At 50.6% G+C, this 18,468-nt stretch overlaps 1 protein-coding gene across 1 annotated transcript in view; it reads right to left on the bottom strand.

Annotated features, from left to right (window-relative positions):
• The window catches only part of GCN1 (GCN1 activator of EIF2AK4), a 58,321-nt gene that overhangs the window by 21,873 nt on the left and 17,980 nt on the right, over positions 1-18,468 (bottom strand). The window contains exons 15-36 of the mRNA XM_027043943.2: positions 16,820-16,972; positions 15,581-15,673; positions 14,431-14,506; positions 14,123-14,282; positions 12,897-13,086; positions 12,674-12,798; positions 11,694-11,872; positions 11,302-11,395; positions 10,067-10,180; positions 9,776-9,974; positions 8,723-8,878; positions 8,056-8,237; positions 6,532-6,612; positions 6,024-6,167; positions 4,867-4,994; positions 4,494-4,683; positions 4,214-4,284; positions 3,409-3,574; positions 2,864-3,058; positions 1,672-1,918; positions 1,098-1,219; positions 650-764 (exon numbers count right to left, since the gene is read on the bottom strand). Of these exons, the coding sequence (XP_026899744.1) occupies positions 650-764; positions 1,098-1,219; positions 1,672-1,918; positions 2,864-3,058; positions 3,409-3,574; positions 4,214-4,284; positions 4,494-4,683; positions 4,867-4,994; positions 6,024-6,167; positions 6,532-6,612; positions 8,056-8,237; positions 8,723-8,878; positions 9,776-9,974; positions 10,067-10,180; positions 11,302-11,395; positions 11,694-11,872; positions 12,674-12,798; positions 12,897-13,086; positions 14,123-14,282; positions 14,431-14,506; positions 15,581-15,673; positions 16,820-16,972 (3,180 nt within the window). The remainder of the gene's footprint in view (positions 1-649; positions 765-1,097; positions 1,220-1,671; positions 1,919-2,863; positions 3,059-3,408; positions 3,575-4,213; positions 4,285-4,493; positions 4,684-4,866; positions 4,995-6,023; positions 6,168-6,531; positions 6,613-8,055; positions 8,238-8,722; positions 8,879-9,775; positions 9,975-10,066; positions 10,181-11,301; positions 11,396-11,693; positions 11,873-12,673; positions 12,799-12,896; positions 13,087-14,122; positions 14,283-14,430; positions 14,507-15,580; positions 15,674-16,819; positions 16,973-18,468) is intronic.

An 18,468-nucleotide genomic window follows, 5' to 3' on the forward strand; every position in this document is an offset into this window, starting at 1 on the left:
GCAGAGCGAGCACAATGCTCCTGAGTCCTACTGAGCCACAGGATTCTGGGTGTCATGCAAGGCGGTATAGGGAAAAGAGGAGAGACCAGGATGGGGGAAAACCTGGCTGAGTCCTGGTGGTGGTCTAAGGCCGATTCACTGAATCTCTCTGGCCTAGTTTCTTTACTCACATGTGAAGAAACTCATTTAGATCTGTGATTTTTCAAACTGCAGGGCAAAGCCTGAAGGACTGAGGGGAAGGCCAAAGGAGAGGTCAAGTAGGAAGGCCCCAGATCTTGACCCTGCCCAAACCAGAACAGCTCTGCTTGTATCTGCTTTGCATATTTGGATGCCAGATAAGATTCTATTTTTAAAAAGGAACTTAAGGGGGAAAAAACTTTAAAGTCACAGAAAGTAGCCACAGACTAATTTTAAGGCTCTGGGATTTCCTCGCTGAGGGCAATGGTTCCTGCCAGGGGCCTGTTCTTTGCATGAAAGCGCACAAATTATTGAAGGACTGAGGCGCATGATGACTCAGAGGGTCTTGGCCTTCCCATGGGCTGGGGAGCACACATGCACAGGACAAGACCCCTAGATGGCTTCCTGGATCCCTGCAAGGGCAGTCTTCAGAAAAGGAAGTTGGACAGAGACATAGAAGGAAGCAGCTTACCAGCTTTGGTCCTCCAGGATTCCTCCTCCAGGGCAGCCAGTAAGGAGGGGAGCACCAGCTTTACCCCGTGAGCACTCAGGTTGCTCATCACAGCCTTGGCACAATCATCTGCAGCCTCAAGGGAGAAGAAAAGGCAATCAGGGGCCTCCTTGCCCAAGCAAGGGTCAAGGCCTGACAGCAGACTGAGTGTTCCCCCTGGCGACCAACACTTAATTGGGGTCTCCTGTGTCAGACCCTGTGCCTGGGCCTATAGTCACAGCTGAGAAGGAGAGTTTCTCACCTCACAGAGCTTCAGCACTTTACTGGGAATCAGAAGAGACCGGTGCCCAAGGTATAGGTGGAGAGGTTCTGGAAGCGGGCCCTTCCACCACCTCCGACCCGTGGCTGAAACTCACAGCCAGCGGCAGGCTGGCTGCCAGTGGGTCTCACGTGCAGCCTCAGGACTTACCTCACGCACGTACTGGTTCCCATCCCCGAAGCACAGCAGCAGATGGGGCAGCACATGAACCACGTATGGCTCGAAGAGCTTCCCCAGCATGGTGCAGAGCATCTCGAAGGCAAAGAGGGCTCCTGGGGGAGAGGGTGGGACAGCTGGGAACAGACTGTGCTCTGAAGGCAGCCACAAGATAACCTTCCTGCCACTTCCTCACCCTTTGGACACAATCAAGGCAGCTGTAGGACTAAATCGGCTGCCCTGTGAGGGAGCAGCACCCTCTGCCTCCCCCAGAACAGGGATATGGCTGAGCAGAAAGAGGGAGAGAACAAGGGAGTGTCTGTCACTTCTTGGCACTAATGCCAGTAAGGCCAATTCTCTCTTGGCTGATGGTCTCTGAGTAAGAAATAAAGTCTAGGCCACATCAGCAAGGACCAGATGGAACAAGTTACACAATCTGCCTCCTCAACAGCACACACACAAACACCAACTCTTCAGTGAGGAAGGAAAAGCCCGATAGATTCCTTCCTGTGGCAGCTGTGGGAACCGACTTCCCATATTAGGCAGCCCCAAGCTCAGAGACACTCACCCTCTCGCCGGCGGAAGTTCTTCTTATCCTGGATGGCATCAGTCAGCGCAGCCATCATTTCCTGCTGTTTTAGTGACAGGATACCCAGGCCCTTCACCAGCCCTGCCAGCCCATAGGCGGCCCCTTTGCGCTCTGCGTACTTGTCTGACTCCAGCAGCTGCTGCATCAGCCTCTGGATCATCCCTCCTGCGTCCTCTTTGATGGCTGGCACGAGAGGTGGCAAGCAGCTGGCCACAGATTCCTGCACCTACAGGAGGAGCCCACCTAGTCAGCGCCACAGCTCAACTACGGCCGGTTCCTGGGAGTTGCCACAGTCCTACGCAGCATCTCACCACATGATGTCCCCAAAGCCCACCTCAGCCACTGTCTGTCAGACAACACAGGGCGTCAGACAAGCAAACAGTGTTATACGCCCATGGATGATGCGGGCTCCCTCAGGGTGCACATCTGTTAGGCCTGGGCAGGTGAGAGAAACTCCAGGAAGACTAAACCCACTTGCAAAGAATGGTCCAGGGAGAAGTGCATTACGGTGTTCCTTAAAAATGGCCCAAGTTTTCTAATTTGTCAAAGGCACTGGAAATTCAGCTGGGCCTCACAGGGCCAGGCCCAGATTAACTGGTACCAAAAGACATGATCAATTCTGTCTTCTAGCCATAGCTCAATATGCTGTGCTATCAGAGGCTCGGGCAGGTGAGTGTCTGAATTTCTTTTACCACAATTTTGCAAAGCTACATTTGACGAGAACATTCTGAGTACTCCAAAATGTAAGTCACTTGGGGGTGGGGAGGGGAACATATATTTTCAGAAAAGAAAACAACAATCCTCACACTATGGCTTGGGAGACTACATTAAAAGGTCCCTGAAATGTGTAAGGAACACACAGAAGGTCAGGGAAAGCTCAGCATAAGGAGTGCTGGGTTTACACTAAGTGCAAAAAACAACTGTTAGTAAATGAATAGGGAAAAAAATGAAAACACCTAGTATGAAGCCTACTGGAACAAAGTAACTCCCTCTCCAAGGGTGTTCTTGACCATAAACCAGGCTGTCCCGAGACAGAGGATGACTCCTCGCTGAGAACTGGCCCTTCTGGACCCTGATGCCCAACTCGGCACTAGCACACAGAGGTACATCTATCTACAGTCAGTCCCAATTCCCTAGCTGGCTTGTGGGCCCCAAGCCAGGAGGCAGGTACCTGCTGGGAGGGGGTAGAGAGGGCAGCGATGAGTTTGGCAACAATGGGCTTCACTTTGGGGTCGCTCTTGTCCAGGTGCTTGGCCAGAGAGCCCATGAGGACCACCACACTCTGCCGCACGGCATCGTAGCTGGCATCATTGGGCGCATTCTTCAGGAACTCCTCGAACACTGGCAGCAGTGAGTTGACGTTCTCCTGGAAAGCCAAGCCCACCCTGAGCCTCAAATTAACCCTACAGGCTGTACCTGGGGATGATGGTCTCTGCCCCAAGGACCAAGACCGTGTCTGGCTCTGGGACCGGCATCCTGACAAGCCAGTCAGTAATGCCAGCAGGTTTCCCAGTTTTCTGGCAGGAATGCAGTGGACTTACAAGAATTTAACTACCTTACAGGGTCTTTTGGGCTCAAGAAAAGAAAAATGAAATCTTGCATGGGGCCAGTGGCCCACCAGGCCTCCTGACACTCAGCCTCCCTGTGTCACCACTGCTTAGCCCTGCCTCCTGCCCTGCCTGCTCCTCACCCCCTCAGCTGGCTGAGATCTTTTACCTTCCCATGGGTGTTGAGGGTCGCAAGGGCTGCATCCAACATGCACTTCCGGACATCTGGGTTTCGGTCGTTGAGAGCATCAGGGACAAAAAACTGAAAGAGGGGCTTCACCTGAGAGCTATCCAAACACTGGGAGAGCTTGTTTAGGGCCAAAGCCAAGCCACACCTAAGAAATAAGGGGGTAGCGTGTCAGGCGGCGAGGGCCGGCCAGGAGCCTCCTCTGTGGCGGAATCTTCCCCGACCTGCCACAAGAAAAGGGAGCTTACAGCAGCTCCCTCTGGGGTGCAGAGCACAGCATGGAGCCCACTGCCCAGTGCTTACCACCAGTCTAGACAATCGTCTCAACAACCCATTTGTCAAATGGAGACCTCCTGCCATCTGCCCAGAGTTTACTTCCCTCCAGGGCGACCTTGGGCACTAACAAGCTCTGCCTCTGTTTCCCCACCTGTGAGTACAATGCCCACCCTACCTCCAGGACAGGCTGCAGGAGGGGAGAGAGGTAAGAGAATCAGAGGTAAAGGCACTTGGAAGTGAACATACTATCCTTTTCAGCTATAGAGCAGTGAGAAGGTCCCCAGGGACCTCTGAGGAAACAGAGGCTTGGAGGAAAGGAGAAACATGCCAAAGTCACTCAGCTAGCCCAGGAGGAGCCAGGACTTGAACTGAGGTCTGACTCAGAGGGAGGTCTTGCCCTTTCCTTCCACTGTCCCGTTATTCCACGTTGCCTCCTCTTGGCACCCAACTCACCCAACCTGAGATATCTCAGAAAGCTCTGAGTGGAACAAGATGGCAACGGCCATTATACCTGGCTTCCCACTGATCTGGAGGAGATTCAGAGATAACTCGTCCCAAAGCATCCAGCACTGGGGGTGGCCGCTGCAAAAGACAGGCTGATAAATGTACTGCTGTGCACTCTCCAGTCAACCCAGGCAGGCCAGCCGTCAGCTGTGAGGTGGGAGATCAGTCACAGCCACCCTGGGTCACAGTGGGCTCCAAGACTCCTATCTGGAGCAGGTCGGAGGCCGAGCAGAGTCCAACCCACTCTCACACAGCCCAGCCCGCAGCAGGGCGCACAGGCCACTCACATAGAGCTTCTCCTGGTAAATCTCCATGAGCCTGCCCATAACCTCTGCCGCCTGCCGCTGGTACCGTGCCACAGCCTGGGAGAGGGCTTCAGCCCCGGCCTGCCTCACAGCTGCCTCGTGATAGATGACATCGTCTATCAGCAAGGAGCAGAGGTCCGGCTGCAGATCTAGGCCCATCGTTGACCAGAGCCTGTAGCAGACCAAACAAAGTCGGGGGCTAGTGAGACAAGGGTTTGCAACATCCACTCTGCCAAACACGACCACCCAGCCCTTCTCTTGCTGTTGGCTGAGCTCTCTGGGTCCAGTTATTTCATAAGGGAAGAGAGGACAGAGCAGGAAAAAAAAACCAAAACAATCTTCCAGTGGCTCTCACCTCTCAGCCAGCTTCTGGATCTCTTCCTCCTTGTCAAACTTGACCACCCAGAGCCTCCGCAGAAGGTTCAGGCCATTCTTCTCGTCGGTATCAGGCGCTGGCAATACCATGTGGAGTTCCATCAGTCCCTGAGAGGGGGTGGGATGGGACAGGTGAGGCCCAACCTTTGACCAGAGCCTCTGAGCTGCCTCTTTACCTCCCTCTAAGGCTGTACTATCCAAGACGTAGCCACCAGCCACACATGGGTCTTCAAAATTAAATCAATTAAAATTAACTCTAAGTTCCTCAAACAGCTTTCCCTTTGTGAAATGACGGGCATGTGGGGATAGAATCTTTTTTACCATAAAATTTTAAAACTCTCAGTGTGCAAGACAAACGTCAGAAAAAAAGACATTCCCTTTGTTTTCTTTGAGAAAAATTTTCCACATGGCTATTGTCTTCCACATCTTGCCAAGAACCAGTGAAAACTCAGTCACAGATCAATAGCAAGAGGCAGCAGACTGGCATCAGGAAGCCCTGTCTCATATTCCAAGGGGAACCTTTAGTCTGTGTTCCAAAAGCACCAAGAAAAGCCCAAGCACAAGGTGATGAGTTGAAAAAACAGGGGCACCTGGGTGGCTCAAGTCAGTTAGACATCCAACTCTTGATTTCGGCTCGGGTCATGATCTCACAGTTTGGTTCATGGGTTCCAGCTCCATGTCAGGCTTCACGCTGGCAGTGCAGAACCTGCTTGGGATTCTCTGTCTCTCTGCCCCTCCCCTGCGTGTACGTGCGTGTGCACACTCTCTCGCTCCCTCTCTCAAAAGGAAATAAAAAACTTAAAAAAAAAAAAAAAAGGGAAAAAGAAAAAACAAACTAATCCACTGAGTTTTATCTGTCTATAAAAGTACCAAGATCCACACTCCATTTTAAAAATCTGGTCAAGTCTTCCAAGGTAAAGAAAAAATGGCCAGTGACACACTGACAGCTGCTTTGTTGCTCCCCTTCCTACAATGACCCTGACCCACCCAATGACCTCTTTTCTTTGCCTCCAGGACACCCTGGTGCAGATGTGAGGCATTTCCCATCATTTGAAAGAATGTCCCTCATGCAATTCAAATACTTGCACTGAGAGACAAGGAATACCCCAGCAACCCCAGAAGGGAGTGGGCACGTACCCGGAGCGCAGTGTCCCGCACGCTGGCACAAGGGGACTGTAAGGCACAGAGCAGCACATCCACTTCCTCCTGCTCTGCAAAGGCACAGCCATCCTCGCCACTGCTGCTGGCACACAGGGTAGTCAGGGTGTCTGAAGCCAGAACCTAAGGAAAACATTGATGCGCTGGGCTCGGTCCAGCAAATTACTTACTTCTATGGGATCAGGCAGGAGGCCGGGTGATGGGCTGAGGGGCCCACAGAGGGATATGAACTGAGGACACCCACCCCAAAGCCCTCGTGGGTCCAAGCCCCCTGCTCTAGGCCAAGCTAATGGCACAGCCCATGCAGAATATTCAGGCTGGCCATAACTAGTTGAGAATATTCAGACTGGCACTTTAAAATAGCCTTTTAGCTTGAATCCAAAAGTGAGGGATAAGAAAGAGAACCAGGATTCAACCCCAAGCACTGGGAACTGAGCTCAGAGTCACAAAATGAGTTGCAGCAATAGCCAACTGAAAACCAGATCACCTGCAGGCGGGGAGAGCCTGTCCCGATCACCCAAGTCAGAAGGCGCAACATGGCCACACGAGGCAGCAGCTCCGGGCCATTCTAGGAGAGAAATGTAGGGAAGTCAGGGTGAGGCTCTGGGGAAGGTCTGCAACCACACCTAGGAACACAAACAGCATCCTCTCACCCTCAGGGGAACATTCTGGGTCATACGGCCGACTCCACTGTAGAAACACTGTCAGCTTTACCACTAACTCCATGGGAGCCAACCCCAGTCGGCCACCATCCTCAGGGACTCAAAACAAGTACATTCTGAAACATACTTTAAATTCACAGTACACGAAGTACAGATGACCCACAAACACAGGGATATTTCACTTTACAAGTAGTAAAGAAATGCAGGATGAAATGGGATACTATTCTTTTACCCACCGTTGGCAAGGTGAATTACCACCTGAGGTTGTGTTAGGTACAGAGACAGAACTCTTGGTGAGGGTCTAGCTCAGAGCACACCACATAACCTGGCAACTCCATGCCCAAGAATGTGTCCTATGGAAATGCTTATGCGGCTGCACAAGGGTCATATGTATACAAGGCGGCATAGTGCAGTGCTGCTCAAGATAGGGAAAATACCAACAGGAAGAGTTCATTGAAACATTGGCGCACCTGCAGCACAGAACCCTACACAGCCTGTAAAGCCGCTGGCATTAAAGAAGAATGGAGCATATGGTCATATGAAAGCAGGACAATCAATTTTTGCCTGTGTGGGGCAGTATGTATATATACGTATGTGTATATATGTATACACACACACACACACACACACACATATATATATATATATATTTTTTTTTTTTTTTTTTTTGGCTTCTATGTTCCTGGATTTTTTTTTTTTTTTTTTTTTACGTTCTTGGAATTTTTAAACACATACATACGTTACTTTGGCACATTTTCAGAACATATGTTAAAAAGGAAACCCTTCAGTGAATGAGGTCTAATCTCAAAATCACAAGGAAGTCAAAGGCAGCGTGATCAAAATTATCTTCTGAGTTAGAAAAAAAACTAACAAAACAGGGGTGCCTAGGTGGCTCTGTTGATTAAGCATCTGACTCTTGATTTCGGCTTGGGTCATGATCTTGCGGTTTGTGGGTTTGAGCCCTGCATCGGGCTCTCTGCTGATGGCATGGAGCCTGCATGGGATTCTTTCTCTCTTCCTCTACCTCTGCCGCTTGCCTGCTCACACGTTCTCAGAGTAAATAAACGTTACAAAAAAAAAACAAAAACAAAAACCACACAATAAATTAATAAAAAAATCCTTCAACTTCTCCAAGTCAGAAATTCTCAAGAGACCCGTAAGCTTCTTTGAGGCTGTCAGTGCTGCACTAAAGAGAACATTTGGGTTCTCCTCACCAATGGCTGCTGTGCTAGATATATGCACACACTCTACTACCCCACCAGAACCCGTGATAGGCCAACCAAGTGTGGAGAGCCCCTGCCTCCCTGACCCGCCTCAAGCCAAGGATAGAGCCGAGCTCCCCTGCCAACCTCATCCACGCGCCCTGGGGGATTGTTAGGTGAGGCCCTCAGTTGGGCATGGACGGTGAGGATCTGAAGAATCTGGGCCATGCGCTCTTCCTCCTCCTCGCTGTGGTGGGGCATCTCAGTCAGCACCATCTTTAGAAACGGGAAGACCAAGGAGAAGGCTGGCGCAGACAGGGGCGCAGCATCTGTGAGAGTAAGCAACAGACACACTCTTGCAGGCATCTGCCAAGCTGCCGCCTCAGTTTCCATTCTCCAGGTGAGCAGGCGGAGGGGTGAAGGAGGCTGGAGGCTCCTTCTGATGCCCAGAAGCACAGGATATGATGACAGGGATGAAAGCTGGTAGCCTGGTTCTGCAGCCCATCATGCTCCTACCCCAAACACTGCCCACTTCCAGGATGAGAAAGGTAAAACACACAGGTAGATTCCAGTGACAAGAAGCAGGCTCCCAAGGCGGGGAGGGGTCACAGTAGCTCACAGAATACCAGGACTCAGAAATTCTCCATCTGGTCCAACCCCCCATTTTTCAGAGGAGGAAACAAAGGCCAAGAAGGAAAGTGACTCGCCCAAGGCCACAGCTACAGGAAGCCCTGGGGGACACTGAGGCTCACGAACTTGCTGCACCGGCATATACCACCTCGTGCCCGCTGCCCTTACCTGCACTGTTCCTCACCTGGCTCACCCTTGCCCACCCTGCTGCTGATGGTGTGGCTATGCAGCAGGGTCACCGCCCTCTTCACGGCCACCGACAGCTCTTCCTGGCACCATGACTTATCCAGGGCACACTCTGGCTTCAGCAGGCGTAAAGTCACATGGCTCACCAAAGTGCCTATGTCCAACAGAAGGGACCCAAAGGGGATGACCGATACAAAGACACAGAATCCGGCCTGGGCACAAACCAGGGCCCCCAGGTAGAGGCACGTTATCCCTTAATCCTAGTTCTGCTGTGCCAAACCTAATTTCTCATTTCATGTTCATGGCAGCACCGGGGTGGGGGGGGAGGGGGGGCATGTACGCCAGCAGGAGCTGTCCTTCCAACACTAAGAAGTTAAAAGTGTGAGCCCAGAGTTGTTCAGAAAGGGTAAAACTCTACCCATTTGGAGCTCCCACCTTCCATGTAATAAGCCCAGCCAGCCATTAACAGTTTTGGCAGGCTCCATAAGCACCAACTAACTTTTTCACTCAGAACTGTTCCCAGATTCTAGCCTCACACCCATAGGAATATCCCCTTTAAGCTAGAAAGTCTGCTTAAGGCCATTAACCCATGAGAGTGAGGCCACCATAACACCCAGCCACTACCTGGTCTTTGAATCTCCATAGCTAACAAAAAGCTAAGGGTCACAGAGACCTCTCATCATGGACACGTGGCTGCTCAGCAGCTCTGGGCTGCACTGACCAGCCACGTGGCATCAAACCAACCCCACTGCCACTGAATTTCTGACTGATTAGTTTTAAAATTGTTACAGAAAGACCACACTGATTAGTGTTTAGAAGTCTGTACTCAGAGTGAAGGGACCAACAGACATAAAACAGGAGGGAGGACAGAGGAGGGAGCTCCATGTCGATCCCAAGGATATACAGCTTGAGGTTCCAAGGCTGCTTCCCTATGGAAACAGAAGTCGCTGGCCTAGACCACCGTGTGCCTCCCCACAGGCGCTGAGGGGCATCCCCCACCCCCTCCCGAGCTGCCGTGGGCCCCACCCACAGCCAGCAAACAAGAACTAACCCAAAGCCTTGAGCCTAGGGGGCATGACGCAGGCAGCCAAGGACAGGAAAGGGTTCTTGATCCTGGGAGCAGCCAGGGGAGATTTCAGCAAGGGCAGGAAAGAGTCGACCAAAACAGGGATATACTGGGTCAGGCCAGATGGGTTCTTGGCGAGGATGGTGTCCAGCAGGCCCAGCGCTGCCTCCAGCTCACCGTCCAGCTGCAAGCAGAGTTGGCCGAGGAGGCAGGTCAGCAGGGCCTGCTCCGGACAGCAAGGGGCAGGTCTAGCCTGTGGTAGCAGCAGCCACTCACCTCCTGCAGCCGCCTCCGGACCTGCGCCTCCTTGTCCAGCTGGGCCTGCAGCATCTCCTTCTGCTTACTGGTCAGCTGCACCTCCTCTTTTATACCTTTCTTCTTCTTTATCTCCTAAAGGCAACGAGCAAACCAATTCCGTCTCCAGGGAACAGACCTCCCTCCCTACCACAGAGTAGGGAGTGAGATCTGTCCCACAATCAGCACCATGCCAGCCCAAAGTCTGTGACTTGGGCCCCCAAACCTGCCACATGGCCTCCCCCACCTCCCACAAAGTCCACAGCCACCTGGTTTCCAGAGGATGGAGACAGCAGTAGAGAAGTAATTTCTTATTGCATTCTCTATTGACAAAGGCAAGAAGAGCCTTTAATATGTTAGAAAAATGAAAAGTCCCTCAGTGAGCTGGGAAGGGTATCCTACCCATGCAGCTTCAGATTCTAAACCTTAGCCTCCCTCCCACAGATGCTCTCCCCTAGTATAAGTTGGAGCCTAAAAAAGGCCAAGAAATCACTCATTCATTCAACAAGCATTTATTGAGCACCTCCATTGCGCCAGGCACTGCTCTAGATGCTGGGGATACTGCGGGGAAGAAGGCCAAGTCTCTGCCCTCACGGAGCTCACAATCTAGTGGGCGAAGACAAGCAATGAACATGAACAGGGTGACTTGACAGCGGGATGAAGGTTATAAATGAAGAAATGAAATATGCTGCACAGTAAGCGGGAAGAGGGGTGGGGTCTACTCTGGACTGGGTGGGCAGGGTGGTTGCCTGAGAGGGGGACAAGGGAGACAAGGTGTGGTAAAGGGCCCAGTGTGGTAAAGGGACCTGCTCTGCTGTCAGAATCGACTCGGTTAACAAGCCGAATACACAATTCCCCAAAAGCTACATAGGGCCAGGCCCTATGCATTCTCTCAGGAGGAAAGACGGGTCCCAGCCTCTAGGAGGTGGGGTAACAGGCACGGAATCAAGTCACACCATTTGGTGGGAGAAAGGTAGGAATTGGCCCTCAGCAGAGAGAGAAATTTGTCTTCCTTGAGTTGAGGGGTGGAAAAAGCTAAAGAAAGGGTTAAGTAAAAAGGGTGGTAGGGGGACCCCGGACTGGTGGAGGGGTCAGAAGAGTGTGCCATGGGCCTCAGGATGACCCCAAGGAACGGTATACACAAAGCAGGGAAAGTCACCAGCCTGAGGCCACAAAGCTCAGCAGCCACCTCACGTGTAATGCTTCCATGTACTCACCTCCTTGAGCTCCAGCTCAATGATCTGCTCCTTAAAGGAATAAGCTTTGTTCTCTCGCTTCATGTTGGCCTTCTTTATGCTGTCCTGCTGGGCACTGAAACATCAAAGCAGGTGATCAGCCAGCTTCAAAACAGCCACCAGGTCCTCCAGCCTCCCACCAGTAGTGAAACCCCAGCTAGCTTTGAAGTTGTATGCACCAGGAAAGTACCAGAGACTTGAAATGCTCTTGTATCCCAAGCCTAAGCATGTGCCTGGAACAGAGCAGTACTTGTCCAACGAATGGAAAAGTGGTTTAATTGATTCCTTGCAACAACCCTGTAACGGAGGCCTCTCTCTCTTATAGGTAAGAAAACTAAGGCTTGGGGCAACTGAGCCCATGAGTGGGGGCTCACCTCTGGATGATAGACTTGTCATACAGCTCGCCAGCAGGAGTCTGCATAATGGCAAACTCCTCCCGTGTCACCTGGCGCAATGCAGGGTTCTGCACGGAGGCAGTGATGGTGCTGATGAGCTGTGGAAGGACCCGGTCCGGGGACAGGACGGAGAGGGAGCCCATGGCATTCATGGAAGACTGTCAAACACAGACAGGGTCAGGATGCACCAAGACTGGCACTGGACAGGGGTCCTGCCGTGCCTAAACACCCTGGCTACCAGCTCTTCTTCTTCTTGCCACTGCCTGCTCTTTCTGAGCATTGCCCCCTCCCCGGCGTAAACAGTAGGAGTGTGTGCCTGCCTTCCCAGGAAGCATTTCCCGCTTGGTCTGGTACCAGCACCCTGACTGGGTGACACACTCCTCTACTCTCAATCTCTGTGGTGCAAGTGAAGCTGCCCCCACCTTTTCCAGAGGTGGGCATATGACACAGCCCAAAAGGACAGGCTCAGAAACAAGCACAGGCCCCAAATCAGGTCAACAAGGGCAGTGAGACCCCATGCCAGTTTAAATGATTGGAAAACACAAGCTTTTCTCACTTGGGCTGATAGGGACAAGCTATAAGCCTGGAAGTGTGTCAGCTGCCCTGCTACCAGGGAGGAAGAGACTGTTGGAGAATGAAGCCCCCATCATGGAGAGCAGAGACGAGACACAGATGGAAGAGACAGAGAGATGGCAGAGAGTAAGAGAGACACCACCTACAGTGTCCTGAAGATAACATCTGAGTCCCCGTAGCCAGCATCGTGCAGAGCCAGTCATATCCTGTGACTCAGCAGTGAGAAGAGGCAGGAAGCTCCCTCTTGTGCTTAAACCATGTTTGCATTTTCTGTCACTTGCAACCCAAGGGTCCAAGGCCACGTTTCACCACACCTGCACCTCTTTCGTTGAATCCTCCCTCTGACACTCTGACGTGAGGCCAGAACTAGTCCATATGCCAATCACCTGGTTCAGGGGACTCTGCATGGTGATCCTAGGGATGATCTGATCCAAGTGCCTGGTGATGAAGGCTTCGAGGTCAATCTTCATCCTGGCGAGGAGCGCTGGCCAGAGTCCAGACTGCACTGCCACTGAAGAGAAGGGGAGCAATTTGAGGCCTTCTGCCCAGCCTACCCTCATCCTGCCCAGTGGAGGCCCTGCCCCTCCCACACTCGCCCCAGGCACAGACCTAAGGATGGGTGATGCGAGATGATCAGCATCTCCTGGGCCAGCTGTTCAGTGTTGGTAATGTCACCCTCCAGTCCTGGCACCCCAGAGATGACACAAAGAGCCTCCTGCAGGACCCTCGGAAGTACATAAGCCTTGCCTGCCTCAGTCACCTCCCCAGCATCAGTCACCAGAGCCTCTAAAGGTAGCACCTGCAAGGAAACAACTCATCAGCCCCCACTACTCAGCACCCTGTGCAGGCCTGGCACACAAGAGACAAAGATGCCAGGGGCACGGCTGCCTTTCACACATGGTGTTCTCTGGGGTTCCTGCTGGAGTAGAGACATGCCCAGCTCCCTGCATGGGACTTGCAGGCTGTGAGATGTGCCTGGAAGGAGGAAGCACAAATGACTCTGCACCTAAAAAGCCCATGGGGAGAAAGGTGGCCACAGAAATTGGTCCAGGAGACCCAGCCACAGAGACCACAAGTCTGTCACTGGCCCACATCCCTCAAGCAGGATTAGGGAGGGAGGGACACGGAGTACAAAGAGCACTAAAAAGGGACCTGGTCTTTGGGGTCTACTCTCACTTCTGTCACCCACTGGTGGGGGACGCTGGGCAAGTCATTTCAGCTGCTGGAACCCTGGACAATTCATATAAAATAAAGATATTTAGCCTGTTTTTTTTTTGTTGTTTTTTTTTTTTTTTTTTGAGAGTAAGGGAGAGAGAGGGGGAGAATGCATGAGCAGGGGAAGGGGACAAAGGGAGAGAGAATCTTAAGTAGGCTCCATGCTCAGTGCAGAGCCCAACGTGGGGCCTGATCCCACAGCCCTGGGATCACGACCTGAGCCGAGATCAAGAGTTGGATGTTAACTGACCGAGCCACCCAAGCACCCCATAGCCTACCTGCCTTGTAACAGCAGTGTGAAAAAAGCAAAAGAGAGAATGGGTTGCAAATGCTCTAAAAATTATAAAATGCTTTAAAAAGAAAGTGTTATTCCATTACTCAGTGATAAAAAGATTCAACTACAGGTCACAATTCTGACAAGAAAAGCATCTCTGAAAAGACAAAGAAATTATACGAAATAAGATGTTATCAGAGCTTCAAGGGTAGGGCAGAAGATTCTGGCATCACACAAGTGTCTCAGTGAGAACAGCACAGGAAGAGACCAGCGAACTCCCATGGCATAACTGGGGTAGGCTAAGTGGGTCAGTGAGCCCCAGGTTCTGGACCCCAGCTGCCCTCACCTTGTGAGAACTGAGGACAGCCTTCAGCTCCTCCAGGAGTCCAAATGCCAGCTTAAAGCCCCCAAGAGAGGACAGCAGCTTCCGGACCGTGTGCTGGGCCTGTCTGCGCACACGCCAGGTACGACTCAGGAGCACGGCCACCAGAGCCCGATGGTACTGCCTGCAAGCACAAGGACATAGCACCCTGGGGAAGGTGGATGTGGGCTCTCCGCAGCCAGCCCTCCCACCCTGCACACACGCTGTTTCTCAGGCTCCTGCCGCGGTCTGCCCCATGTGGCCCGAGGGGAAGGTAAACAGGCCTCACGTACTGAACTTTGTTGCCTGTGAGTCTATGCGGGTGATCAAGGAAAAGTCTCTCTGTCAGATGCAGCACAGTACACAGGGCTAGGAGGGGAGACAAACAGCAGAAGTGTTTTTAAAATACAGAACGCATCCAGAAGGAACTGAAAAGGCCTGGAAAATGAACACCAAAATGTAAATGTGATTATCGCTGGATATGAAGTTCCTTTTTTGCTGACAATGTACACAAGTATTTTGGACTGATTAAAAATATAACGCTTCATTCTAATTAAAAATTACTATGCAGTTCTAAAAAAGAGGGTGAGGACACTCACATACTGAAGTAGAATGATTGCCAAGTCTACATAGCACAATGTGTATGGCAGGCAGGCTACCATTTGTGTAAAAAAAGTGAAGAACTAACACAAAAAGACATTTGCTGGTATAAAGTATAAAGTATCAAGGATACACAGAAGCTAATATAACTGGTTCTCCATGGCCAGGGACATTGGGTGGCCAGAGATCAAAGCAGGGGTATGATTTTCAACATAGGCCCTCTTGGATCTTTTATTTTTGAATTATGTGAGTGTATTTCCTATACAAGAACTAATTTTTTTTTTAAATCAGGAAGTGACTAACAGTTTCAGCTCGTTTATAATTGAATGTTGTGATTTGTGAATCAAAAGACTTTTCAAATCACTGATTAGCGGCAGACACCCCTAAGGCAACCTAGAATTTTAAACCTAGAGTTAAAGATCAACTGTTCCTTCTCTGCCAGGAGAGAAACCAGTAGTTTTGTGTCTCCTGGTGGGGGAGTGCAGCCAGCCACACGCTACCATAGTTTCTCAGCTGCCTTGTAATAACACAAGAAAACCTCCGAGACAGCACCAATTACCCAATCAGCTATAATTAAACCTAATATTGCAGCCTCACAACCATTAGCACTCTGTCTCCACAAATCTACCAACTCCCCCATTCCCCAGCCTTCCAAGCCCCACAGGGGTGCATTCATTCCCACGGTGGCTGACAGCCCAGCTGCTGACCACAGCACTCTGGTCCAGTTTTTGCTTAGCTGACTGGTCGAGGCAACAGGCAGTCAGGGAAGGGTCCTCTCTGAAGACCCGCCAGGGAGACTCAGGCCCAACCTCAAGTTCAAGAAAGTCCAACTAAGTCACTCACCATCCTCTGAAGCCATGAGCAGGAATTTCTCAGAAGTGAAAATCTGTTTCTTCTCATCTACAATCAGCTGCCAGAAACCACTCAGTTTGGCCTCTGTAAGAAACAAAAGGTCACTCCATGACATAGCTCACTCCATCTGCCAGGGTTGGTCCCCTCCATCCTGAAGCTGCTGGGGCCAGCTACGTGGACAGATCCTGCTTTGCAGCAGGCAGCAATGCTCCCCCAGCATGGATGGGTCACCCCTAGCCTCACTGCCCACCCCCTCCCCATTCTGAGAACTAACCAGTCCTTCTGGTGTCAATGCCTACATGAAAACCATCTGCTGCCTACAGAGGCCCAGGCAAACATCTCCCACCTGAAGTCCCACCTACTCCAGCTGCCAGGCTGAAACACTTGTTCACACATCGTGCTCTCCCTGGCTGAGGCTGATCTGAACTCACACCCTTCCAGCTGGTGAAATCCTTCCTTCAGGACCCTAGTCCAAAGGCTCCTTTGTGAAGCCTTTCCTGACAGCCAGCACCTAAACCAAAAGGAATCCCTTCTTCAAAACTGCTTTACTGCCACATTTTACCTCAAACAACGGACATACTTTTGCATCTCCTCTCACTAGAGTAAAGCAGCTTAAAATTTGTAGAATCGCGGTCATGTTCATCTCTGCCTTCCTGCCAAGGCAGCGCAGGGTTCTGGAATTTACACAGACGGCACCCAATGGTATAGAAGAGCTGAACTCCATTTCTAACCACAGGAATAAGTTCACATATGTCTGCAGCCAGAGTAGGACATGCACTAAAGCAAGCATGGAATACCAGGAAGCCACAAAAAGAAAGAGAAAGCTCTTTTGGTTGTGCCAATTTGGAATCTTTTCCAAGGCATATTCAGTATCTTCAGTAGAAGAAGACTGGCTAGGGGGAAGCTTTTCAAGGTACACTCTAAAAAAGTCCCACTATACTAAACCCAGGTCAGTCTGGACATTATATACAAACCCTGTCCCAGAGCACTTGAGCAAAAGTGCAAAGGAGGACAGTGACAAGAGCCACTGGCTGTATTCCCATCTCCTAGTGTGACCCTAAGATTCATCCCTGCACACATCCCTAGTGTGACCCTGAGGCATCCCTGTGGCTGCCCCAGTGTGGTGGTGACCAAGCTGATCCTGTGAAATCCTAAACATCAAGACACTCCTCCCAAGGACTATGAATGAGGCGTCATCTGCTACCATCCTGGACAAGCTTAGACCCTTACCAGCCTGCGAGTCAGCCACCGAAAGCTTCGAGAGCAGCAAGGCTGCAGCAACCCCTTCAGTGACTGTGGGAACCTGAGTGCTCTGGGAGGCTGCCTTCTCCACTGTCTGGATGAGCAAAGGCAGTAAGTCCAGGGCCTGCAATAGTGTGTCACCTGTGGAGAGACAAAACTCCTTGTCAGGGGTGACAAGATTACTCAAGAAAGGAATTATCCACTGAGGTCTGAAATGCTAAAGCCCTTCAGTTAACCCTGTCAAATGCTGTGAAGTAGGGGAACTAGAAGCAAACCCAACAACCACAATGTTAGAGCTAGAAGGATCATTGCAAATCCAATAGTTCAGTTATCCGTTTGATGGGTAAGGAGAGACGGAGACAGGTTAAGTAAGTTGCCCAAGGGCACATAGATGGTCGGAGGAGAGCCAGGGCCTATCGCAAACCTAGCAATTTCTTTCTGGGGCTCTTCCCCTACACCAGACAAGCTCACGACCCAAATTCCAAAACCAGAACCAACCTATTGACCTATTAACTAAACCCACTTGGTTAAAATTTAAAAAAAAAAATTTTTTTTAAGTAGAATTCTGTTAAAAAGTACAGCTAAACCGATGTTTTCTTAACTATTAAAGTGTTATATAAGAACATTTTACAATAAAACACATATTTCATTTGGATGAGGTCATGAATTTGAATCTAAAAAAATGTTTATTTTAATGGTTTCTTTTATATTATGCGTACTTTAAAAGTGGCAAGTAGAAACAGCTCAAGCTGAAGAGACTAGTTTAAACCAAGTCTCTGCTATCTAGAACTCAATCTAAATCAAGATTGGTCAATGCAGCAAAACTGTAAACTGACATACAGAGTACAGGCCCTGTAGATAAGGGACACCCTTCTGTGGAATCTCCTAGACATTTCTTTAAACACAGCTCATCACAAGCGTAAGCTTTTTAAAAAAAGAAATACTAGCCTAGGGGTGCCTGGGTGACTTAGTAGGTTGAGCATCCCACTCCCGATTTTGGCTCAGATCATGATCCCAGGGTCATGGGAGTGAGCCCTGTGTCAGGCTCTGCACTGAGTGGGAAGCCTGCTTAAAATTCTCTGTCTCCCTCTGCCCCTCTCCCCAGCTCATGTCCTCTCTCTATAAAAATTAAAAAGAAAAAAATTTAAAAGAAGTATAGCCTATACGAGAAGTAGAAATTAACACTAGAGATTTCTACCTTGGAAATCAAGGAGATCATAGATCCTATGCAGATTGGAAAGTTTCCCCCAGCTTTGCCTGGGAGGTAGATGCCCATGCCCAAATGACAGGTTTGTCAGCCCTGAAGAAAGGGCAGTGCTTGCTTTCCAGTAAGTCCAACGTAAAGTATCCATGAAGTTGGACTTTTTCAATCAGCCAACTCACAATCCCTTGCCCAAGATTTCAGATAATATAGTGACAAGTTATAGTCCTGGGTCCTCTCTGAATGAAGCTTTGTAACTTGAAGGTGTGATATGGGAGAGAAGTCAAAGTCTGCTGTGAAGACTGGGCACTGATCCAGGCTTTGTGAATGATTAAGCCCGAGGCTCCCAGAGGCTCAAAGAAGTGGTGCAAAGTAAGCTGGACTGAATGGGAAAGCTGGGGACGGCGACAATGCCCAGAAGACTCGGTCACCCTTG

This window comes from Acinonyx jubatus, chromosome D3 (assembly GCF_027475565.1).
Source record: "Acinonyx jubatus isolate Ajub_Pintada_27869175 chromosome D3, VMU_Ajub_asm_v1.0, whole genome shotgun sequence".
In the NCBI taxonomy this organism is placed as follows: Eukaryota; Metazoa; Chordata; class Mammalia; order Carnivora; family Felidae; genus Acinonyx; species Acinonyx jubatus.